Source organism: Stigmatopora argus, chromosome 4 (genome assembly GCF_051989625.1).
Source record: "Stigmatopora argus isolate UIUO_Sarg chromosome 4, RoL_Sarg_1.0, whole genome shotgun sequence".
Taxonomy (NCBI): Eukaryota; Metazoa; Chordata; class Actinopteri; order Syngnathiformes; family Syngnathidae; genus Stigmatopora; species Stigmatopora argus.
In genome coordinates, this window is record NC_135390.1 from 12100413 (window position 1) to 12126438 (window position 26026).

At 40.0% G+C, this 26026-nt stretch overlaps 1 protein-coding gene and 1 long non-coding RNA gene across 3 annotated transcripts in view; one reads left to right on the forward strand and one right to left on the reverse strand.

Annotated features, from left to right (window-relative positions):
- Window positions 1-26026, forward strand: part of LOC144072567 (uncharacterized) — a 40225-nt gene that overhangs the window by 3447 nt on the left and 10752 nt on the right. The window lies entirely within an intron of this gene.
- LOC144073257 (twist-related protein 2-like) lies at window positions 14760-17047 on the reverse strand. 2 transcript variants are annotated; one of them, XM_077598954.1, is made up of 2 exons: window positions 16367-17047; window positions 14760-15300 (listed from the first exon to the last, which is right to left on the reverse strand). In XM_077598954.1, exon 1 carries the CDS (start codon window positions 16921-16923, stop codon window positions 16393-16395), a length of 531 nt encoding a protein of 176 aa, XP_077455080.1. In that variant the 5' UTR covers window positions 16924-17047; the 3' UTR covers window positions 14760-15300; window positions 16367-16392. The 2 variants fall into 2 exon arrangements, with proteins under 2 accessions (XP_077455080.1, XP_077455079.1); XM_077598953.1 differs by having other exon boundaries at window positions 16363-17047.

Genomic DNA, 26026 nt, shown 5'->3' on the forward strand with positions numbered 1-26026 from the left:
AATAGATAAAAACAAGTTCGATTTGTTTCTTATTCCCGCTTCAGAGAACACTGTCTAGTTCTTTGATGGACCTTTCAATTACTACTCTCTACTCGATATTTTTTGTTAGAGAAATTTTGAATCCCAGAACAACTGTTGGAGTGCATTCATCTTTCTGCTTCAGTCTCAGTCAACTTTATAGTCCACAATATCTCCCTGGTGGGTGCTCCAGACGGCTCCAACCCGTGCGTGTAATGCCATTTGTAATGAGAATTCTAAACATGGAATAGCAGTGAGGCATGACTGGAATGTGTTGCTATTGGAGGTAATGCCGTGCAAGAAAAAGGCTGGGGGAAAAAAGAAAACGGAAGAAAATTTGTCCTGTAGAAGACTAATGTTATTATACATGCATACTGTCACTTGGTTGGACCTATACATCACCTATTCTTTCCTTACTGCTCTGCTGCCAGCTCCCTTGCTTCCCAAAGCTTCCTTGCCCTGTTTGCACAGGTGAACATTGTAACACAGACCATGTGGGCTGAAGTTTGAGGCTCAAATCATCTCATAGTACTGTAGAGAATTGCAAAAGCAACTTTTAAAAAGTTACAACAAGGAGGACACCGAGGGTCAGTCTTGGGGTTAATTGAAGTCTGATGCGGCTGTTTGGAAGAAGACATTTTTTTATCTGAGGATACTTGGCATTGAGAGTAAAGACAAAAAAGGACAGCCACTAGACTGCTGTCCCAGTTTTGTATTTTTATCTTTTTTTTGTCATGGGTTTGTTGCACGTGCTTCATGTCTGAATTATTCTTAGTCTCACGCAATTTACAAATGATCCACAGCCAATTCGTAGGAAACTGTAACTATTCAGTAACATTCATTTTGACTCTTTATATAGTCTTCCGTACTTTGGATTTTCTACTCGAAAATGCATGTTACACACCAACGATGAATCTTTGCAACAAATATATAAGAGTGCAGCAGTTGACCGAAAATGCTAAGAATACTATTGATACAAAGGGTATAGTCAATGCAAAGCAGCCATAGTAAAATCAGCCACTTCCAATAACGTAGGTATCATGCAGTGAAAAAAAATGGTCTTAGAGAGGAAGGGTGCAAGGGGCCTACTTACACTGGGATGGAAATCTAGACTCAGGCCCACATTCATTTTGTATTGGCAGGAGCTCAGAGCCTGAAGGTCAAATGGAGGAGAACACGTTAAGGGAAAATGCAAATGTGTAGAAGTGGAATGAGTAGCATAAACAGCAGAACAAACGAGTGGAAGGAAGAGGTTTTGGTGGAAGCGAGACACAAGGAAAAGTCAGACCACCCATTTGGAAAATGAGATGCGGTAGTTTGTGGAAGGCGTTTTCGTTTATGAGCAGTGAAGGATCCTTCAAACAGGGGCTGTTTATAGTTTATTCTATCATGCCACACACTCTCAGTCCCTCTGTCAGGAGGCTCATTCTAAAAAGACTAATTACAGCGTAAACATAACATTAAAGTCCGAAGGCCACTCCATTCCACTCCACTATTTACCTTTTCCTCTAAACAATCCTGACATCCATTTCCAGATTAATTCTGTTCACAGAAACCCATTCCCGTTAATGTTTATGCACTTAGAAGCTGGCATATTCTTAATGCTGAATTTGATGGATGTCCATTTCAGGGCAGCGAGCGAAAAAACTAAATTCAGTTTGTAAGAATTTTGCAATGCTCCCACCTGCACATGTAATTCAATGTCACTTTAAATCTGAGCATAAAACAGTTATCAGATTACTATAAATTGTATCAAAAGTGTATAAAGGTAAACCAGGGAACTGTGCTTCATTATCACACACATAGCCCCTGAGGAGTGGTCACTCAGTGTCAGTCACCTGCATGGAGGGCTTAATGACTTCCACATGGAGCCCAAGGCCCCGGAAGAGAATGCTTTTAAGGCAGCCTCAGAGTAGCCTTCCACATCTTAAAGCATGTAAAATAAACAATGCAGCTGCTACTGGCTGTTAGTGTATGCCCATGTGATATTATAAACTTAAGATTACATTTGATCATAATTATTAAGCAACACAATATAGCTGACTCCTTTACTGAAAAACAAATCAGTTCGTGTAAAAATGCTATTTGCGAATAGAATGCTGAGAACTTTATCGTCAGTTTTCTAGTTTGCTATGGGCTGGGTACAACCTGTATTGATTGGCACCGAATGATGAAACTGATGAAATATATTTTGTGGTATTCATACTATTTTCCAAAAGACAAAAGAGAGAAGCACCAATAACCATTGACGAGTCTCATGTGGTGACCGGCAACAATTGTATTAAACGTACCCATACTTGTTGACAGTCACATGGACAACAGAAAATGACCCATGTGTTGCTGTGGTGTCCAAAAATTGAAGGCATATCAGATGTTAGATGGCATGTGCATATGTGCTTGACCTCCCTGTGCCTGCTCCTAATGCATCAAGCATTCACGAACACACAGCATTGAGTTGCATTATGCAGGACATTTGGCCATCCTGATATAGACAATGCATTTACAATGTGTGTGCATAAAAAGCAGTATTGGGTGAATGGCCGATTATGGGAGGTAGAAGTTGTGCGCACTTTGTGGTTCTTCTATTGGCACCTGAGGAGTATTGATGCTCAGGCAGGGCTTGTGTAGCCGGCAGCTGCCTGGGAGGTGTAATAGGTTGTCTTACAAAGCACAGACAGGAAATGAACCTTGCTATCTTGCATGAACCAGCTCCATCTGGACTCAATTATTCATCATGGTTGTTTTTGGATGATGATAAATGATTTACTGACACCTCCAACACAATTCCACAAGCCTCAATATACCATCAATGTTAAAAGAGGAGAAAAATACCCACAGACCAATGAAGGATGAATGGAGTGTTACCTATAAACAAAAAGCATACAGGTTATTACAATATTATTTAAGGGTTGCCTGTTTTTTTCATGATTTTGATCTTTGTATTGGGTTCTTTGTGTAAATCATGTGTAATTTCATACCAAAGAGAGCACATTATCCTTATCTTGACATGAGTCTCTGATGTCAAAGCTGATTACAGCTTTTTTTTTCCCCCCTTTCTTTTTTTAAATGTTGCTTTTGTGGGCAGGGTGGAGACTGAAAACACTCAAATATCTTTCCAGTCCAAATCAAACACGGACTTCTCTGGTGCGACCACAGGAGAAAACGTTAAATAGCTCCTCTGAGGTTATGAACTGTTGACAGTTAATAAGTCATAAAATTTCCCCTTAAAGAGGATCTGAGATTCCATCTACAGGGCACCCAGTACAAAGAACCGGAAAATAAATATCTCACTGTGGAAGTGGACTGGAATCTCTCAATGGCTGCTCATGTAGAGTCTCCCAAGCATATCCCTCAAGGTTTCCTGCTTTCTGGAAGCGTGGACGAAAACCACCACCACACTGACTCATTTTTTCTCAAAGTACTTTTTGGAAGAGGGGGGTTGGGTTTGGAGCCTTTAGCGTCGACATTGCAAACCATGCAGTCAAGTGATCTTCATGATTACACCTAATATTATTGTACTTGTCATCTATTTTCTTTGGCCCTTGGGTTAGTTGCCATGGCAACAGCGCACTGCAGGCGATGTTCTGACCCTTGCTGTCCTCTGCATTTCCCAGCTTGGCGTTGATGAAGGGAAGTCTAGGCCCGTGATCCCTAACCCTTGATGAGGAGACTTCTCAATTTCAAGCTCCGGGTCCTAGGCCCCCATGTCCCTCTCTGCTTATTTACCTCCACCCCCGCACCCCACGAGCCCATCCAACCAGAAAGGGCATCGTCCCTAGAGCAACCAGCTCAAGACTTAGCTTAAACTTGGCCCGTATAGCTTAACTGATTGCCCAAATTGTATCTTCTGGTCTAACGTCTCTTTAAGAAAGAAAAGCCACTTGACATTTTAAACATTTCCAGATGAGAAGAAGATTCAGGATCACCAATTTCACAACAGGAAGCAGTCCGATATCAACTGAAAGAAAACACGTAGTCAGTTTCATAAATAATCAGGCATCAAGAAAGTCTTTTTGGCTTTGAACGCTACAACAGTGAATTGAAATAATGAAATAATTTTACAAGTTTGTCAACACACCTTCCACTATTTAAAGAAACAAAAGGAATGGGAGTGAATAAACAAAAGGAATGGGAGTGAACAATCAGAAATCAATTTTTTTTTAAAATTGATTTCAAATCTGATGGCCCAGTGGATGAGTATAGTTAGCGTGTCGGCCTCACAGTTATAATCGATATGAAAAATGAATGACTTCAAATCATTTAACTACAGAATTGTGGAATTCATAGACATCTGCAGATATTGAATTTCATCTCTAGTGACTCTAAGCCAGGCCTTGATGGCAACTGTATATACAGTTCCCTCTTGTCATAGCCAAAACTCATGACTAAGCTCATTGATGGCGTGAAAGACTTGAAAATGTTGTCTTTTATTGGCGATTGCGGGATTTTTCAAGATGGTGGGCTAAGAGTTACAAGATAGTTTAAATGTGCTGGAAACAGAAAATGATTGGATTTTTTTTTTAACAGAAATATGTTAATTGGTCTTTGATTTGCCCAATTCCGGGAAGGGGAAGTATAAATGTGGCAGAGGAGAGTTGTAGAAGCGTTATGTCTGCAACAGAGAAGAAAGCTTGCTGGTCTGAACTCACACTTCAATATGTGTGCATAGTCTTTTCTTCTTCTAGGAATTGCAGTATAAGATGTCCATGCATTATATACTTTTGGAGCATTTCAAATGTACACTTGACTGATCTCCAAGGCCAAACATAAACTGTATACCAGATTTGTCCTAGAGGCTGGAGTTTAGAATATTTCCCATGGTGCAAACAACAATTTCAAAATAAAAGTTTTCTTGATAAATGCCCTCTCAAGAGTTCCAGCGTTGTAAATTGCAACTGCAGTGTTGACAGGTAGCAGTGGCGTGCAATGTAGACTGATGAAGAACAGCGTCTAGAAACCTGACACAAGTGTAGACATGCTTATGGAGCTTCAACTGTGAGCAAAACTAACATCAATGGTTTGAATTCTCTTAAAATATTCAACATCCCAGAATATCTCCACCAGCCATGTTGTGTTTTTGATGTCATGTGGCGTTGAAAGACAAAAATCTATTCACAAAAGCATGAAAATATTTGATCACTAGCAGCAGGGACCCGAGTGTTTAAAGGACCTCATCCACAGGCCTCTGGCTTGCAGCGGCCTTTCTAAAACTGCAAAGACACTGCTGGTCCCCCTGCCAACCTTTGGGGCAGCAGTGAGATGAAACAGATAAGATAATTGTCTCTAATGAAATCCAGAACCCTGGCTCTGTTTGGACCAGAACTTTAGCGCGGGATCTTTTCTCCCTCGTCACTTTTTTTTTGGAAGGGGGTCCTTCATATTGATCTTGAATTTAAAGAGCGACCGTGGAAGTCTGCCACTAATTCAAACCAGAACAGTTGTACTGGCCCAGCAGGAGCTTTGATAGTGTTTGAAGTTCTCTGAGCGATCGTGGCACCATCAGCTTGCTAGGTCCCGTTGCCATGACAACCCTAATTATCGTTCTTTACAGCCTCATTTTTACACAGGAAGGGAGCCATTATGTTCTTTAGGGATTTGCATCTCTCTGGGCCAAATGTCAGAGGTCACAGAAATCCACTAAAGCAACATATAGAATGAATACCACTCTGCAGATGAATGATGAATACTTTGGTACAAATTAGTTTTGTTTCAGAATCTGCTTGCTTAAATTAACAGTCAACATCTTTTGCTGGTGTTTCACTGGATGTGTCAAGGTTAAAGCAAAGAGCCTCAATGATGTAGTGTTACTATTTATGCAAAGTTACTGGTCAAAATTAGACGTTTAGTTCAATATACCCCCTACAAGACCCCCCAGTAGTGTCAGCGCAGTACTTACATTTTCTCCATATACAAGCAATTTAATTACAGTACATTAATCATACTCTTAACACGATAATATGCCTGTAACACAAAATAAACACTTTTGTTTTCGCTGAAGGGCTTCCAATAGAGTTGCGACATAGACTGTGGAAAATTAATGCTCCACGTGTATTTCTTCACTTTTGGATGATGTAGACTCAAGAGACTGTTTAAATAAAACAGCAGCACATTGTTCAGACATAACTGAATTTGATGAGACGTTTTGCTCTGAAGTTAAAAAAAAGACGAGTTTCATTTTATTCTTACTTGCATATGTCCGTCAACAACTAAACATATTCAATATTGGACAGACAAAGCAAAAATAAATGGACACCAATTATTAATGCATATTTCATGCATGATTTGTAAGTAACAATCATTGAATCAAATCCCAGAGAAAAGATGTATCTAGTTTTGTATTCGACCATAAGCTCCAATTTTAGGTTCATTTGTTGAATATCAGTACAACTTACCTGTGAAGATTATTCTCTTTGACCACACATAACTTGAATACATCTCCTCTCTTCTGATTTTCCAAAGAAATGTGTTGGAAATGGATCCTAGGCCCTTTTCAAACAGCAAAAATCTGTATATTATAGAATGTAGGTTTCAATTTAGAATAAACAGGTTGTTATTGCAAATGCTAAATTGTGACTATGTGGCATTGAAACATATATCAGAGGTAAGGGACTCGTATTATTGACAGTCAGACTTGAGCCACAAATAGTAGATAACTTACAATGAGTATACAATTGATTGCCTCAAGAATGGGTTTAAACAGGATAAGTCATAATATTACTGTGTTTGGTTTTCATAGATGATACCTGAACCGAGAGTAAGCTCCAAACATGAATGAGGGAGAACAAAAACATTTGTTTCATTTCTGTTCTTTTTCCAAGGCAAAGGCTTCCCGGTTCATTGGTCCATCTGGGTGGTAGATGGGGCCAGTAAACGAGGGTGTTTGAGTCCATATGAGTTACGTTATGTCCCATTTTTCAACACTGGGTTTTGACAAGTTTAAGCTGAGCCAAGTGTTTTTGCGGCCAAACTTAACCAGAATGACGCATTAACAATCACTTTCAATCAATTTCAAAATTGATTTTCTAAGGGCCGGTATGCCTGTGAATCCGATCAAAGGAACAATGAAATAATGACAATTAAACCAGATCCAACGTCTCACTGTGAGTCGGTGCCAGAAAAAGTATTACATAATATTTGTGGACATTTTGTAATGGCCTTATTATTCTTTTTGATGGACAGTAGACTAATTGCAGTCTGTTGGCTGTGGTCTTTTTCCTTCATGCTACCGTTAATTTGGAATGATTGCGCAACTTACACAAAACTAACAGGTGTCAGAATAGAGTTTCTCTATGCATTCCATACAGCAATATCAAAGACCTTACTTTGCCAGCTCACGCAAATGGGTGCGACGTCAATATGTTTAATGAGTGCGTCCCACCCAGTGTGAGCAAGCCCTTACTTCATAATACATGTTATTGCACGGAGACATTTTGAAGATTTTTATTTCTACGGAAGCATCTCCTTGCCACGCTTACTGTTTTCAGTGTATCTCTGAATATGTTTGCGTAAAACATTATTGCACAGTAAATTTTTTAACTAGAGTACCTCATATAAGCCAGATTTTTTTTTGTCTCGACTTACAATTACTACTACAATCATGCTTAAGTATGATTGTGGATGATTGTGTATCTGGAAGTGAAAGTACTAATGCCCCAATCATTTATTTATTCATTTTCCGAACTGCTTATCCTTACAAGGGTTGCGGGGTGCTGGAGCCTATCCCAGCTGACTACAGGGAGTAGGCGGGGGACACCCTGAATTGGTGGCCAGCCCATCGCAGTGCACAAGGAGACAGACAACCAATTAATCTAACTTAGGGGCAATTCAGAGTGTTCGTGCAGCCTACATGCATGTTTTGGGGATCTGGGAGGAAACCAGAGTACCTGGAGAAAACCCACGCAAGCCCAAGGAGAACATTTAAACTCCACAGAATGAGGACCCATCTGGGATGGAACCCTCGACCCCAGGACTTTGAGGCCAACGCGGTAACTCCTTTTTCCACCGAGCTGGCACTGGAGAAAACAAGTGGGGAAAATTATTTTCAACCACTGACGATGAGTAAGACAACAAAAACCCTATAAAGTGTTTTCATGCAAGCTTGATTCCGTTCCATCTTCTACCACTCTATCTGGGGCTGGATTGTTGAAGCAGCAGTCTGAGCGATGATGATGCCCGGACTTTCCTGTCTACACACACACTTCCTCCAGCTTCAGGCGTTTCCAGGCCAACTGAAAGCCACAGTCCCTCTTTAGTCATCCTTAGGCTTCCTCCCAGCAGGGCAAGCCCAGAACACCTCCCCAGGGAATCGACAAGCAGGCATTCAAACTAGATAGATGTCCAAGCCCCCTCAGCGGACTCCTCTCGATGTGTAATGTTACCGGGTCTGCGACAAGCTAGTTGAGAAGTTGACAAAACAGGCTTCATTCTCTCTGCCGTTACGTAAAACCTCCGAACATCAGTGGTCCACTTTCAATTTGATTTAGCACAATTGTCATTTACTATGAGGAGAATGAAAGGATTGGCCAGATGACAAGGAGATAATGATAAGCAGATCTTCAGGAAGCATAGACACAAAAAAATAATTTTTGGGGGTTTATTTATTGCATTTTCAACATTTGAATGTACACACTATTAACATTACACATCAATTTCGTTAAATTTTCTAGCATTATCCAACAAACAAAATAATTCAAGTAAAACTTGTTTTTCCACATTGCAAAGACACAATATATTCAATGTATATAAATTAGAACATTAATACACGGCAACAAGCAGGAACCAAAAAAGTAATTTGCCAAAAATGTTGTCAGTCTAAAAACTTTTATTTGCAGCCATCAAATATACCTATAAATGTCAGCCTAACATTGATTTAAAAAAAATCTCTGTTAAATTCACAATGAATGTTATACGAAAACTTAAGTATATGTTACTTTTAAATTGACTTTTTTCTAACATCCTGACCAATCCATATTAAATCCCGAGCAGAAACATTATGGCATCATACAGTATTTTTGTAGTATTCAACGTAAAACTTGTCTTTTAAAGTCAAGTGCCGATGTAATCCAGCATTATTTTTTTTCCAAGAAGGTTCTGAGATGATAAGGCCATGGTTCCTTTATCAGTGGAATGATGCCCTTGCTGGAATGGGAGAAAGGATAGTTTTGTGTAAGTCACATCTTTAGTGGTACATTGCAACCAAGCAACAACATACAACAAACTTGAAACGTGTTATTACATTTTACCACAGCAAACAAAGAAAATATGATTGATGCAGTTGTTTTTTCATAGTGGAATGTTTTATTATGTTCTTATACTCTCTGGACTTAGTATCTACAGTTCCCCGTGATATTGTTGAGTTTATATATAACAATATAAAACCAACTGATTTTGATTAAAAAACATAAGCATCCTTTCACATTCCATCTCATGTTTATAGTTTACACAGATAAGGTAGACCCCTTTTTGCTGAAAAAATCTGAATTTGCAATCAAAATATTTGTGAAATTGAGGACGACTCTTGTTGATTTTTGACCAGTATGAGTAATTATAGCACGTTGTGAGAGAACAGTTCTCCGAAGTCATTAAAGTAATTTTTTGTTTCATTTAATACACACAACTAGACTTTCTATAAATTTGTACGACAGTTCGAGGAAGTTTTGTTTTCTTTCTCGTCATCTCGGTATCTCGGCAACAACTGCTGCATGAGATTGACTGGTTCAACTTAAATTACTTCCGATGGGGAAAATAGTTTCTAAATCCAAACAGGAGGTTAACAAATATCTCGTAACTGATTGCATTCAAGCTCAGCTGTTCCTCTGAATTAAGATTTTAATTCCACATTTTCTTCTTCCTTTAAAGATGCTAGGAAACTCACATTTAACTCTAATTTATTGACGTAAGCGCCAAAGTCTGCTCTAGAACAGGGTGTTGATGGTCAATTTGACTTGCCTTGCTTCAACAAAAGGATCCTGCCTTCCTGGAATCCACTTAACGGGATAATAGTGTTTGGAACTGTGTCGGAGCAACAGGGGGATCATTGTAAGTGGGAGTAATGACACATTAATTATCAGTGTGAGCCCCACTATTGGTGGGCCACCAGGTTAATGAAGGCAATAGGATTAATACCAAGGGAGTTGAATGCCTCAAGGGATAATCCCCTCTGGCAATGCAGCCTTCTCTGTGGACTGCAAGAATAGGACAAATTGTCTTGTGCATGCATAGACTCTTGAAAGAATGGGCATGGCATTTGTATGATGGATTATTGTCCTTCTAATTTTGCACCCACTGCACACTTTATTAGGGAAAACCATACAATGTGTTGAGAATCAGATAAAAGAAGCTAAATCAATATCTGTACCAAGATCTTCTCATCCATGTTGGAAGATAGCATTCTTGCTTATGCGTCACTGTGGAATAAGAGGCCATTTCAGCTTCGGAATTCCTGAAAAATGGTTTTGATTGTCTGTTACGTATTGGTTAATAGTAGTGGTAATAGTTGTAGTTTATTTAGTATTGTTGAAAATATTTTCCAGCTTCAGTCGTGTGTACGGTATAGAACAGCACTGAATGACAGTCAAGAATGTTAAATGTTTTGCAAAAAAGAAGGGAAAAGGTCTTTTCACTTAATAAAATCTTTACGATGTTGACAATTTGACCCCAGAAGAGGTCATTCCTTATGGGAAAATGAAATCACTGTCAGTCAGCCAGTGTCCCTCAACAGATTGTTTGACCAAGGAGATTCCACTCTATATGAAAATATTGAGCTTGTTTCTACACTATACTATACGTGTTTCTAGCTACATAAACATATTTTAGATAAATAATATCTTGATTGAACATAAACAGGAATGTTTGAAATGGTTTGATCTCATGTTTATACTTTCAAGAGGGGCCCTCTATTTATGGGCAAACGACAACCACGAATAATCATCGACTCTGAGCCCCTAAAGTCTGATTTTATCATCTGCAAAGTTTTGAACGGCCATTGTGTACGCTCATGCCGCCCCCTGATTGCCTGTTTATTATTCTAGCTTTTCTACTGAGCCAATGGGGATGTGGCCAATTTCACTAGGTGCCAAGCCTTTTTTTCCCAAGCTATTTCCTGTCCTTGACATCATTGCGTACTCCTTCTAATGACACTGATTCGTGTCTTGTCCGCAGCCTGGGTGGCACATTTTGCACGGAGGAGTGCAGGTTTTTACCTTGTCCTGTAAAAAGGTATCAAAAGATGGAATCACATTTCAAGCATGAGTGGTGGCGTCATTGCTCGCAATTGCAGAGCCTTTGGCTATGATGAAAAGCTGACCTGCTGCGCCTCCCATTTATGAGCAGAAATATGTAATTTGCCATTTAAAACACGCTTTACATCCGCAAGCCTTCAAGCTGATTTTAAAGAGCAAACATGTGTTTTAACATGAAGCCAAAACCAAATTATATATTTCCATTCTGCTCATTTTAATCTGGATAGCAAAAGACATGCGTTACCTCTGCAACTCTTGGGAAAATGTACACCCCAATCCTTACGTTTCTTTTTTGGGGACAAAACCCAATTAATTCACAAAGTTGAGCAGCAAGCAAGGAAGTAAAGTCAACACTTTTAGTAAAACAGTCATTCTGAAAGTAGCTTACTAGGACTAAAAGTTTGGCACAGTGGCGCTCTAATAGTGTGCGCAACAATCGCTGGCTGAGTACAGTTGAATTTCACTTCTCCGGTAAACTATATTTGCATTTCATCTTTAAGATTTTTTTAAATAGGGCCTTATTTAAGATTTTCATTATGTAAAGCGCAAAACAACACAGTGTAAATGACAATAATATGAAAGACAGTTGCTCAAAGTATTTAACAATGGGAATTTCTTGGACCTCTTGTGTTTAAACCCCAAAAAATGTAGTTTTTTTGGGCACAGCCCCTTTGCGGTGTCAAATATGCCCATGCACATAGACACAAATAGATGCATTTTAATGGGTATTGATGAGATAATAAGGAAAGGTGGGTCATTTGGGATACTCACATTTGTTCATGTTATTCTTTACCAAATAAAATCCTGTGTTTTTTCTTCTTCCTTTTTCAATTTATTAAGCAGCATTTATTCTGGTGGAAGGGATTTGATAAGAGAATTGTCTTTCCCTTTGTTTTAACAGCATGCTGTGATATTGAGAATTACTTTTTGGAAAAAAAATACCTCACCTCATTTAGACCTGATTTAGCAAGCATTTTTTACTTAGCATGTATTTTAATGTTGGGCATCATGGTCGTTCTTGGAGGGATACATTTTTTTGCGGTTGTATTAGGGATAACAAATTGGGCACGAATGTAATAGAATCCTTAAAGCTATCCTTCTACAAGTCTGACCTCACATTGATTGAAATTATTGAGAACATCAAAAGTGTTGATCTATTTTCAAGATGAGAATGAACACTTTTTGGACGGTTACCTAGTGACATTACATTTTTAAAATGCCCTTATCGTAACAATATTGGGTGAATGAGAACTTAAAAATGGATGAATAAATGCAGTGTTTGTCAAGGTTAACACACTTTTAATATTGTGTGATCTGTCTACAAAGAACTGGATTTTGAAAAAAAAAAAACGCTTGTACACATGAAACCTATGACTTCTTTTATTTTTTCCTGACACGAATCTTTTACTGTTTTACTCTCATGCTTTATCTGACATTTGATTTTCATTAGTTATGAATTAGTGGTAATATATGTGCTATTTTTGTTCTTCTTATTATGTTATGTACTCTGCAGCCTCAGGCATGTTTATAGTTACACCTGCTTTTCTCTGAAAACCTCAGCAAAACTTGTAATATCCCACATGTTTCAAAATTTGCATTTTAAAAGCACAGATTGACATTGACACCATTTTTTTTCCTTTTCAAATCCAGCATAATTGGGTTTTTGTGTGCGCAAATAATAGAAGGAAAGAAAAGACGACTATAATTAAAACCAATTAGCCTCAAATTACAGGGAAAAAGAAAATGAAGTTTTCAAAATGGGAATGAAACATATACATGTCCTGTCTCAAATGTTATGATCTAAAAACAGTTTAGAAACTCTCAGAAAAATATTTCCAACAAATATTGTAGTGCGAGTAGTGTTAAAAAAGAAATTTCCAAGTCATGTTTTCATTTTAAGAATTGTACAGAAATAGAATAGTGGAAAAATACTGTTTTTGTTTAAATACTGTTACATACTAAGTCTCTGGTGTTAGTTTCCAACCTAAACAGCTGCACAAAAATTGTCATACTGCCCTCTGAACACACACACACACACACACACACACACACCAACACACACACACACACACACACACACACTAACACTAACACTAACACACACACACACACACACACACACTAACACACACACACACTAACACACACATACACACACCAACACGTACACCAACACACACCAACACACACCAACACACACCAACACACACCAACACACACCAACACACACCAACACACACCAACACACACCAACACACACCAACACACACCAACACACACACACACACACACACACACACACACCAACACACGCACACTATAATATTGACCTTGCTTTTTTTTAAATTTATCGATGGTGTAATTTATACCTTTCTCAAAACTGTAATTATAATATTAAACGCCGTAGTCATTTGCAATACATGTTGAACACAACGATATGAGTTACCTACCTTTTTTTTTCCTCTTCTGAAATTGAGATTATGATGATGAGTTTAGGTTGACTCCCTGGAATTAGATAATATCCATTCAATATAGGCGGTGGCTGATGAGCGAGCTCGGTTCGTTGGACGTCCGTGCACTGCAATGCAATGCAAAGCAATGCCGTGCAGTGCACATTGTGAGCCTCGCTCTGCACCACACTGAACATCTGCTCATTTCACGTGACACCCCCCACCAAAAAAAGGGTGAAAAAAGAATATACTAACATCTGTTCTAAATAGGTTTCATTCCGTGTGCTGCAATTGGCAACTGGTCTCCCTCTGAAAAGGGGAAACATATATTTAGAGTTGTTTGATCCAGGGAAGAATGTGCTTTTCATATGTGAGTAGCTCAATGTTATGAGTGAGACGTTTAAAACAATAAGGAAATTATTATTAGTACGAAATGGAAGCTTGAAATTCAACAAGTCCATTTTGAGGTGCTCTCTGGATATGTTTGTGGGTTTGGAGAGCCCCCTCCCACGCACGCAAACAGTGAGAGTGGCCCCCTCGTCCACTCTACCTTCACGGCCTCCTTAAATTTCATAGACATCTGGGAATTCCATACATGCCTCGAAGGCCAATTACACACCTTCAAGCGGTCACGGTTTGCTTTTTTGGACAGTGAGAAAAACTTTCCCACATCACCTAAACGTTTCAAAAAGTGACGACAGCCGGAAGCGCGTGGTATCTTGGATTAATTATATACTCAAGCCAATTATTATTGGGACATTAATGCGCAAGCAGCAGTGATAATTTAGAAATTTGAAAAGGGAAAATGCGCTCTGGATGGATTTAAAAGTATTAAATAGGTTATCATGATTATTCAGGAACCACAAACACATGACATGTCATTTTGGCGTGTGTATATTTAAACCCTACTATATATATTATTTACTTTAAAACTTAAGGTTGAATTTCATCCAATGCGATTTTATCATTGGGTTTTGTGGTTTGTCACCTTTTGTATAATGTCACTGCAAAACGACCTTTAATTAAAACGAGCAAGGTAAAAGCAACAAAATATTGTCGTTTTCTTTATTGCAAAAAATATACAAACATTTACAAAAGTGATAATAAAAATAGGAATGTATTTATATTTCAGACACAGGATGTATTCCTAAATGTAATACCAATAAATAAATAAATGTTTTCTGAAAATATTTTTGCACAGGTTTGATCCACAAAAACAGCCTCATAAATGTGGGCCCACCACCAGTAGAGAATCACACACACTCCCACACACACACACACACACACACATGCACACATGCGCACACACACATAAATCAAACTGCCTAGCTCCATGGTGGCAGAAATAAGTCCAAAAACATGTAGAAAAAAAGTTACTCTTTTAAACAGGCAACAGCCGTAATATATTCAACATTCGTCGTCAACAACATGTACATAAACCGTCATCAGAGTGCGTGGTGTTAGGGGCTGCATAGAACAAACACAAGAAATCCCCTGCAGCACCTCCGTGGTCTTTGCTTTAAATAGTGATCCCATGTATCCAGCATTGGACTCCAGAAATGTCCCTTCAGAATGTGAGAATCAGCAGTCACCTGTGCAAGGTCACACGCACACAGTGATTAGTGTTTATTGTGCCAGTATTGGATGTCAGTGCAATCAGTTTATAGGGCCATATTCGCTGCATATGTGACTTGAGTGGCACATTTAAACTGGGGAAAATGTTAGGGACTTGAATTTGAAGTGAAAAACTTGGAGCCTCTTGAATTGGAATTAATAAACACAGTATCAAGCATTTTAGGTGGTAAAATATTCGATTTCTGCAATTTAGCTGGACTATGTTACAACAATGATATTTCAGTGAAAGATAAATGCACCATGCAGTTGAAGAAGAATATTTATTTTGATAGGAATATTCAATGTTTGATTTTGCTGGAAAAAAGCAGCATCATTGGTTTAACCCTTTATAGGGAAAACGTTAAATTCATTGTAAGCCACTGATGGTGCTAGACGTCCAATCCATTTTGACTGGGAGAGGCTGGCAGTGATCAGTTGCTACCAGTCAAAATGGATTGGACATCTAATGCCATCAATAGCACTGAAAGATAAGCACAACTAGTCCCTCCCAGGTTAAATGAATTGACATCGATTGTCGACAATAGTAAGCAATGAGTTAAATGCAATGACATTTTTAAAAAGAGTTTATTGGAATTCATATCATAATGTTCAAATTTTAATAATTTAAATTAGATTAGAAAACAACAATTTGATGCATGTTAAAAATATAAAATGATTATTAATAATAGTTACCTTTGACATTTTGGGACCTAGACCTTAATTATTTTTTTAACTTACCAAAAAAGTCACTTTCCCAAAAAAAGGTTAACCAGAAAGTTTATTATAATTTTAGTAGGTGAGAAATCTTTAAAAAATGTGTTCAAACTAGAAAAAACAAAATTTGAAAACATGCTGCATACATTCTTTTCACGAAAATGAGCATGCATTTACATTGTAAAATAATGCACACACGAATGCAAAGTACACATGCAAACAAGAACTTTAGCAGAAAAAGAAAAACAATCGAACAAATATTTGCCAGGGATTTCAAGAGGAAAAAAAAAAAAAGAAGATCATCATGCATTTCTTACAAGATGTACCTACTATGTTGGGCTTGTATCGTCTTGGCCTTAGTGAGATGTGGACATGGACCAGGCGCCCTCCATCCTCCACACGGAGAAGGCGTAACTGAGCCTTTCGTGGGCCACGTAGCTGCAGCTAGACATCTTGGCATCCAGCTCGTCGCTCTGCAGCACCTGGCACAGGAAGTCAATGTACCTGGCGGCCAGTTTGAGTGTCTGTATTTTGCTCAGCTTGTCCGAGGGCAGTGTGGGGATGATCTTGCGCAGGGCCGCAAACGCCTCATTCAGCGACTGAGTCCTCTGACGCTCCCTCACGTTGGCCATCACACGCTGGCTCTGCAGCTCCTCCAAGGACTGTGGGCTGTCGCTGCTGCTCGACTTTTTCCCCCTTTTGCCCCCCGAAGGGGTCGGGCTGTCCGAGTCGTCTGCGGCGGCGGCGACGTGTTTCCTGCTTGGCCTTCGCTTCCGCGCACTGCTTCTTTTGGGCTGTGTGTCCGCCTCACCCTCACTGTTGCTCAGGCTGTCCACGGGGGAAACCGGGGAGCTGCTCGACTCTTCCCCCAAATTTTCCTCGGACATCTCCACTCGCCACACGGAAGTAGTGCCCCCCTCTAAAAGAGTCCCGATATTACCTCCCTGCCATCAAGTCCACCTGTAGGTCTGTGCGGTTCAAAGAGACCCAGGTATCCATAGATGGGCCTTCGGGAGGACAAGTCTTTTCTGACATCTCAGAAAGTTAGCCTCATCTTATAGGCTGAAAACCTTAAGGGAAGGGACGCGATTGGACGAGATCGCAAGCGACGTCATGCGAGGGGCGGGTCCTCTTTTGACAAAAGTAACAGATAACAGTGCTGTATGTCAATGACATCATACCATTAAAAAACGAACCCCCCTTTGGCTTCTTCATAAGGAATATCAAAACCGAACAATATGACTGATTGCAGAATGAAAGAATTACAAATAATAGTAGTGACTTGCATTTGGCAAATGTGGTGTACTATTCTACTTAGTGTTGTAATCAAATATTTATTTTTGACATTGATAGGAGGTAGTACATTGGCCTGCTCAATTTGAATTGTAATGGAAAAAGTTCATTATATAACATTGTGGCTGAATTCTGCAATGACAATGGCATAATCATTGACTGATTACCCAAGCAATGTCTATAAAACCATGAAAAAGATAACAGCATGGTTGGTCTTCCTTTTTTCCCTCTCTCTGTCTAATATATTAAACTTCTCATGCGATTTCAGTAATACACAGCATAATATTATAACCTCCATAAAGTCTGTTAATTGTCACTTTTCAGTTTCCTCACATCAATCATTTCTAATGATTCAGAAGTTTAAAGGCAAGGGGCCTTTCTTCAAAGAAAATAGACGCAAATAGTTTTAGGAGGATTAATAAAATGCAAAGTAGACACTATCAAAACAGAGTTAATATTAGAATTGAGGGACAAATTGCCTGTTCTATTACCTAGCTGCCCAATCATTTTTGACACTCTGCTTTCATTTGACTTTTCCGACCAAAAAACACATCTCCCAAAAGAATCATGTATTCTCTTATGCAACCATGTGTGCAACCCACATGACGTTTGCTAACAATGTTGCCATAGTCTGACCTAATCCCAAGGAGATCAAACATGTCTCATTATGCAACGCTTGATCCCAATCTGACACATAGCACATGCAGCCAGGGTTTCCCACTGGCCAACTTTTTCCCTCATGCTCCAATTATATCCCCCACAAGAGGGCATGTTTTGGTTATAAACCACAAATGTAGATTTTAAGAGAATCATTCAAAATAATCGTAAATCACAGACTAGTGTCTTTCTGCACGCGTATATGAAACAATGTGCGCACCACGGCCCCCTGTTGAGTCCACGTAGCCGAGGCAGAGGAGAAGGTACCTTTGTGTGCGAGGCCCTCTGGTATTTTCTGGTGTGGTGATACAATATCCATCTTGTTTAGTGGAGGATTACTTTGTTTAGTTTGAGAGGGACGTAGTCCACAGGAGCAGCATCTGGTTCAGGAAAGAGGGGGCAGTCAAGGTGAGAGGTCACAACACCAGCCGAACCATCCATTTACATCTTCATGGAGGCCTGAGAGTGAAGTATTGTTCCAAGGGGAGCACCCCCAGGTACCAACAACACACACAGGCTTGTTTAAGTTGGAATTGGGGCTCCATTGTAACCAAGTAGACTTAAATCTTTTCCCATTTATGTCCACAAATGCACACTAAAATGTTGATGAGAGTTTTGCATAATTATACAGATGATGAATTAGAATCTTCCCATGTAGAGTTTGTATGTTCTCCCCGTGCCCACGTGGGTTTTCTCCTGGTTCTCTGGTTTCCCCCCACATCCCAAAAATATGCATGGGAGGCTAGTTGAACACTCTTTCCCTAGGTGTTAGTGTGAGCATGAATAGTTGCTCGTCTTCGTGTGCCTTGCGATTGATTGGAATCCCAATTTAGGCTGGCATAGACCCCAGCGCCTCGTGACCCATTAGCGGAAAAGTGCAATGAAAAATAATTGAATAAATGAACAAATTAGAATCCGAGAGAGTCTTGCTTGTCAAGGTGATTGTACCTGTGGAAAGTATCTGTCCATGGTCCTGACCTGAGCAAGCACCTGTTACCTGCATGTGAGCAGCAGTCTATGTTCACTTTCTATAATGATTGTCTTCATTAAGGTTGCAGATTATTTAGAGAGTACTACATCAGACCTTGGGCAAGAGCATTGAAAAGTATCCATAATATAGGCAGATTTTATTGTGTGATTGAAAAACAAATTAGTCTGCATGAATGGCTGTCTATCACCTTGTGCCCTGCGATTGGCTGGCCACCAATTCTGGATGTCCCCCACCTGGTGACTGTAGTTAGCTGGGATAGTCTCCAGCAACCTTGTGTCCTCTGTGAGGATAAGCGGTTCAGAAAATGAATGCATTTTTGCATTCTACTAGCATGCTATCTATAGGCTTTCTATCCCCTTGTTGCCATGTGCTAGGCATGATCATCAATTGTGGTTGTGATGTCATAGCCAGACCGTTAATGACAATTCTTGGCGACTTGAAAAACTGGTGGCTAATAGATTCTTAGAGGGAATTTCTAAGTTAAATGGCATGAACTAAAATTCATACCTTTGCCGTACATTTTATTTGGATCTCGCTGTTTTCTCTGCATAGTTTTGATTTGTATGTTTTGTGTGCAATTCGGCTAACTGTGTGTATCCTGTTATTTACTGTCACAATGGCCGGTGAAAAAGGTCATTAAAACAACAAGTCTTGCAGCCGTGGCCTTTTGCACGGTGTATGCATAAAAAAATACAAGCTTGTATTTAGGCCCACTCTATATTTATAATCCTTGGCAGATTGCACAGCCTAGTTCAGTTCTTTGCTGCTGAAGTGACTCTGAGAAAACACAGCTGCTTCTCAGCTACATGATGTCATCACAGGACAACTCCACCGGTGTTGATCTTTAATAAAGACCTAACCTTCATCCCGCTGTCGGGAGACCGGACACACGCAAATACAAAAAAAGGAGCAGGACGAGACCCCGTGACGTTTGCCCACTCGTCATCTTATCAATATGCTCCGACTTTGCTGTTGTGATCTTTTACTTGTGCATTCGCATCTTCAGCTAGCGATATCGAGCATCTTCCCAGAGGTCACATCAAGGCAGATGCAACTCAGGATCTTGTTCACTATACGATCTGAAACCAAGCCAGATCTAGAGACCTGTCTATATTCTCTGGCGGGGCCTTGGAAGGCAGCGTTTCTCTATCGGCCCACTCCTATCTGCTGAAATAACAAACCACAATCCCCCACATGTACAACGCTCCCACAATTGCCTGTGATATCCGTGTTCACTCCATTAAAGTGGCCGACAGCACCGAGTCTGATGCCAGCTCGCCAAGATGGATCAGCTGCACTCTGTGAAGAAAGACAGGGCTCCTTAAAGGGACGAGAGCGCTTTTATTAACCTGAATGTGCTAATGAGGTCAAGCAGAGCATTGGATGACCTCAGCAACAAAATGTGCCATTCAGAAGAGAAATCCAGACCATAGCATTAGTATTTAAAAAAAAAAAATTCTGATAACAGCAGTCCTGTGAGAGTGAGGGACGATTTGGGGTGTTGAAAAGGGAGGTGAGGTTAAAAACAAGCCTTTATAAGCTGTCTGGACATGGAGGAGCCAGGACTCCTGGCAGTAGCAGTAAAAGAAAGTCTTTAAAGCACAGAGCTTTGATGTTGTGCATTCTAATCGGGTTTCAAGTTGCTGTTCCTGGAGCACAAGTCCCAAGGTCTGAAATGTCTGAGACAAGAGTTTGCTGTCACTGCAAAAAGATACATTTATTAATCAGTTTTGTTCTGGATCAGGGGCTGCATTTGAATATCCACATTCAAATGCAAACACATAATTCACCGCCTCAATAATGAATAAATAATGGTACAGTGGATCCCTAGTGGAACACACTCCCTTTCGCGACATTGGTTTAGTCTGACTTTAGAGGCATATTTTTTTCCAGAAAATTTGGTTGAACTTCAAACTGCACAACTGTATTTTTACTTTTCCTACAAGGTGGGCCACAGAGGACACAGAACATAAATGTCAAACTCAAACTGCAAAGTATTAATTATATTTATGTTGGCCAGGGACTAAAAGGGAACTTAAGAACAAAAATTTGCTCGGTTCCCGGTATCAAAAGGGACCAAAAAGTTCCGGCAGGATTCCAACTGGTCCTAGCTTCATAGAACATTGCCTAGCAAATGCAACCACCCTACTCACCTGTCCTGGCTATGTGAATTTTACTATAGAGTCTTGGAACATGGAAAACATTAAAATGGCTGTGACAACGGTGTTGGAAAAGATCTGGGAAGAATTCCTCCTTGGTTACATGAGGGTGGTGAAGAGAAGGCTGCAAAAGTGGGTAATAGGTTTTGCATTGATGGGTTAAATAGGTGTTTTGGGTGTGGATTTGAAACATCTTTTGTGACAAAAGCTCTAGAATCTTTTTGACATACTTCACTTGAACATCTCTTCCTTGTGATTGACTAGTGACCAGTCTGGGGTGCACTTCACCATGTTGCCCATAGTCAGATAGTACAGGCTCGAGTTATCTGTCATGCTAATAAAGGACAGCAGTTTAAAATTTTCTGGTGTTGCAGTTGGTTTTATGAAAATATTACCAGAAAATATATATCAAAGTTAGAAAGGAAATGAGAGTGGGAAGCTTCCTTATCTGGGATGCGCTTGGGGTAGAGTTGTTCTTCCTCTACATCGAGAGGAGCCAGATGAGGTGGTTTGGGAATTTGATTAGGATGTCTCCTGGACGCCTCCCCGGTGAGGTGTTCCAGGTACGCTCCACTGGAAGGAGGCCGCTGGGCCGACCTAGGGCACGCTGGAGAGAATATGTTTCCCGGCTGGCCAGGGAACACCTTGGGATGAGTTGGACGAAGTGGCTGGGGGGAGGGAAATCAGGACTTCCCTGCTGAAGGTGCTGCCCCTGCGACCTGACCTCGGGGAAGGGGGAGAAAATAGATTGAGAAAGGAAATGCCCATTGAGGTATGCTGTCCTATTTAACCAGTTTAGATGTGGATTTTGGAGATTTGCTCACAGGGTCCCGTAACTGAATTTAGTAATTGTTGTACATGTCCTGTTCCAATTTATACATCTGAAGATGTGGTACAGCCCCATGCACTGAACAATGACACCTTATTAGCCACTAAGAACCAACAAACCTACAGTGTTTTCACAGCTTGGAAGTTGACACACACACACACACACACGTATGCACACACTAAGCAAACATAAAGGTTAGGATAGTTGCACACAGAACACCACATTTTAAATTAAAATCTGATTCTGGGTATCACTTCATCTTTCAGCATGTCCTAACTCTTTTCTTACTTTTTGTTTTAGAAACGGAAAGTTAGCATGTGGTTTTTTGGCTGCATTGCTGCTGTTAAATCTGAAAATCTGGAGGCAAGTGAGCTGTGCTTTCGGCTGTCTATAAAAGCTTGCTGGCTTTCAGCAGACCACACACACACACACGCACACATATGCAGAACCACGCTCACACACACACACACACACACACACACACACACACACACGCATGCGCCTAAACACATTCAGCCATGCTGCCAGCCTGCTGCAGCAGACTGACCACCGCGATGACCGACAACATGGAAAGTAATGCTCAGACTACTACAGTACCTTTATCACGGTTTTTGAACAAACAGGTGTAGCAAAATACGAGCAGTAGGCACGGGACACCTTGAATTGTTTGCCAGCCAATCGCAGGGCACAAGGAGACGAACAATTATCCACATTTACACTCATACCTAGGGAACATTTGAAATAGTTTTTGGAAATCATGGATGTCTTGTCCTCCAGGCAAAAGAGGAAAGGGACCACCAGTGCAAAAATCCAGAATCGTTGAGTGTATGAGGATGTTGTAGTTCCAATGAAATTGGTAATTTACATCTGTGAAAGTTAAATGCAGTAAGATAAGAAGAGGAATACCGTATGCTACCATGTAATCGACTTGTTTTGTAGGGAAGTCTCATATTCATGCATGTCAATGTCAAGCCATATTCTGCACGTGTTAGTAAACAAAAGACCTAGCAGTCCATACCTACTGTATCTCCATTTGCAGTATGAACCAGAAAATACTGAATTTTTAAGGAATGGAAAATAATTCCACCTAAAAAAGTGAACAATTCCAGCATAAATTACCAAAACTTGTTAAGTGTAGTTAAAGCAAACATAATGTTAGATTGTCATGAACATGGCCTTTACTGACGTATTTTGGATGGTGTACCACGCTTCAAATTAAAGAGCGAGGAATCTATATTGATAATAAAAAATAATTGCTTTCTTGTGTATTTAACTGAATATAGGTCGTGTTTTAAATAATATAATGTAAAAAATAATTGGGATTGGGTTTAGAGTTTGGACTATAGTACATTTAAGAAGTATTTGAATATCATTAAGTACTACGTGTGCAAGAATGTTTGGTCGGTGTACATAGCATACTTTAACACTGAAGATTACAGGAGGAGATGGTCTGTCCGCTTCCCTTACCAGAGCCATACCACCATTTGACAATGAAAAATAACTTTCATGAAACTCAATAGCAGTGGGGACTTTCTACTCTCTTGACAGTCCACAGGCCTTGCAATCAACCTAGACTGATTTGTATGCACTTGTTTTTTATTGGTACTGGTGAAATTGTCCGTCTCTGATGTTTTCCTGATAACAGGGTAAGCTATTAGATTGCATATCTGTGTTGTGTATTTGGTACCACCGTGAATGTTATGTTTTACTTAATGCTTGAATACAAGTAATGTTGACGAGCGGAACGGAGCGTAGGCTGACTTTCAGTTTTTAGCCTGTGACTGTTACAATAGTAAAATGTGAGCCCAGCATGAGATGTTTTGTAGTAGTGTCCTAATTTTAAAACAATTTCCCTTTGTAAGGGATGTGTTTGCGTTTCAGTTTGTTCCTATAATTAAAACCTTTCTTAATAGTACAATTAATCTTCACATTTTAACTCGTGTAATCGAAACCAATGCAGAACAAAAAGTTATTCACTTTTCAGCAAGGCAAAAATATAGTGCAAGACCCCTTGAGGATATTTGACATTGAGGATGGAACAGGAAATGTGTTGTGGGAAAAGTTAAACAATTTGTCAATGTGATTGCTGAAAATAAAACTATTTTCCAAATTGTAATGAGCATCTAAAGACTTTCAGAAGCAGAAATAGTCATTTTCCCCATAATGGGCTCATTTGGACTTGGCTTGACACAAGTAGCCAGTATTGCATGTTGGAAAATTAAATTGGGTGCACCAAATCGATACCTTGTAAATTATCTTTGCGAGCCAATGTGTAGCACCTCACACTACCAGTAGTTATAGTCACATTGATAAGTGTTCCAACAGTCACTGCTCCTAAGTACTAAACCTCATAAGGACTCCTCTAACCCTGGGAGCAGGTCAAGCAGAGTGCTCCAGCTGCGTATGAGGATAAATATCGTATGAGGGGGATGATGGGCAGAGGTTTGGGGGTGTGGTGTCAGGATTTGCAGGGTGATCTGGGCGGAGGAGGGTCTCCCATTGCTTGCCAAGAACAACACAGCAGAATATCCTGCTGACTTCTATATTAAATAGCTGACTCTTATCTTTCTTCATTTTGTCATTCCACCGTCATACAGTCCAGGCGATAAGAGTTCAGAGACAACTCAGGCATCCCACAATGCACCGAGCGATATAGTTCTAAATGATGCAAAGTTGTAAGGAAGCCATCGGTCTCTGAACTTCAGCTGTACTCTCATCCCGGCTGACTTCTGCTTCCCCCACTGTGCTGGTTAGAGGTGACCTCTTCTTCCTCCTTTCTCTTCTCCTCCTCCTCACAGAGGACACAATGGGCTACCTCGCAAGCCATGTTGTTTTTGGAACAGGAGCCCTTCAGCCTTGCTTGGGTTGACAGAAATTAGCCAAGAAGACATCCTTAGAGAGATTTACCCCCAAGTGCTCAGCTGATTGTAGATTTTTGTGTGTGTTTGCTCTCAGGAGTTGTGTTTATTTTCACTCATCATTGAGGAAGTTGTGTGGTCACCCAGCTGGGCATGTCATCAAGTCGTGATTCCTTTTCAGCTTGATTTTCAATATTTTAAAGTTTAGGGAGTGACTTTAAGGAGTAGATTTTATCTGACTTCCAATTTGGTAGATTAAGGCAAATAAAGCACATTCATGGTGAAAGTGTCACCATTACAAAATCTTTATGACCGCGCAGTGACGCTTTTACTGTAGCGATGAGACAAGCTTGGGTACCCCAAAAAGATTGCATGCAAGTGTCACATTTAAAAGTTTAATAAATATATATTTGTTCACGGCGTCCAGGGTTTTAGCTTTCCCCAAGTCAATTGGGATTGACTTAAAGCCTCGTCACTAATCAAGACAAGGAAAAGTTGAAGAATTTTTCACTGTGTACTAATGTGTTGGTGGTTTGACTTCCATGCAGACATTGTGGAGTCATTTTCAGCTCAGAAATGTGTAAATTGCTTTTTTTCTCTATGTTATTGGGCTGCAGCCCGTGCAGAGTGTAGTCAGTTGGTTGCATTTTGCTCGAAGTCAACTGGGAACAATAGGCGTTGGCAGTTCATAAATCCAAGGTTTTAGCATGGAAAGAGTGTGTGTTATGAAAGCTCCCATTGCCGATTATCAACATACCTCAACACCAACCCTGTTGGCTCCATCTGTTTTTTAGATCACTTGTGCACTGGGAGTGTCACACTTGGTGCATCAGGCCTGTCAGCAATCACACTCTCTGCACATCCCCCACACCATCGATACTATACACCTGACAAAACTTTTGACTGCATCATAGGGTGTGATCTTAATGGCTCAGGTAATAAGTAAGATACTCATTTTGCCTTTATTTGGCTAAATGATTCTCTGCAAGGGATGCTGATGTTTCTCAAAGCTACGTTCATTAATGTTCCTTCATGAAACTCAATTTAAAGCCACGAGATGGAAAATGTGAGAGGAAAGTATAAAGGTCCATGCAGGATGTAGACGCAGATTACTCATAAAGCTGCTTGAAAACGCTGCCAATTACTTGACGGCCTTGTTTTTTCTTTCTTTTTGACTTTTCTTTGGTTCCCTGTGAGTCATGT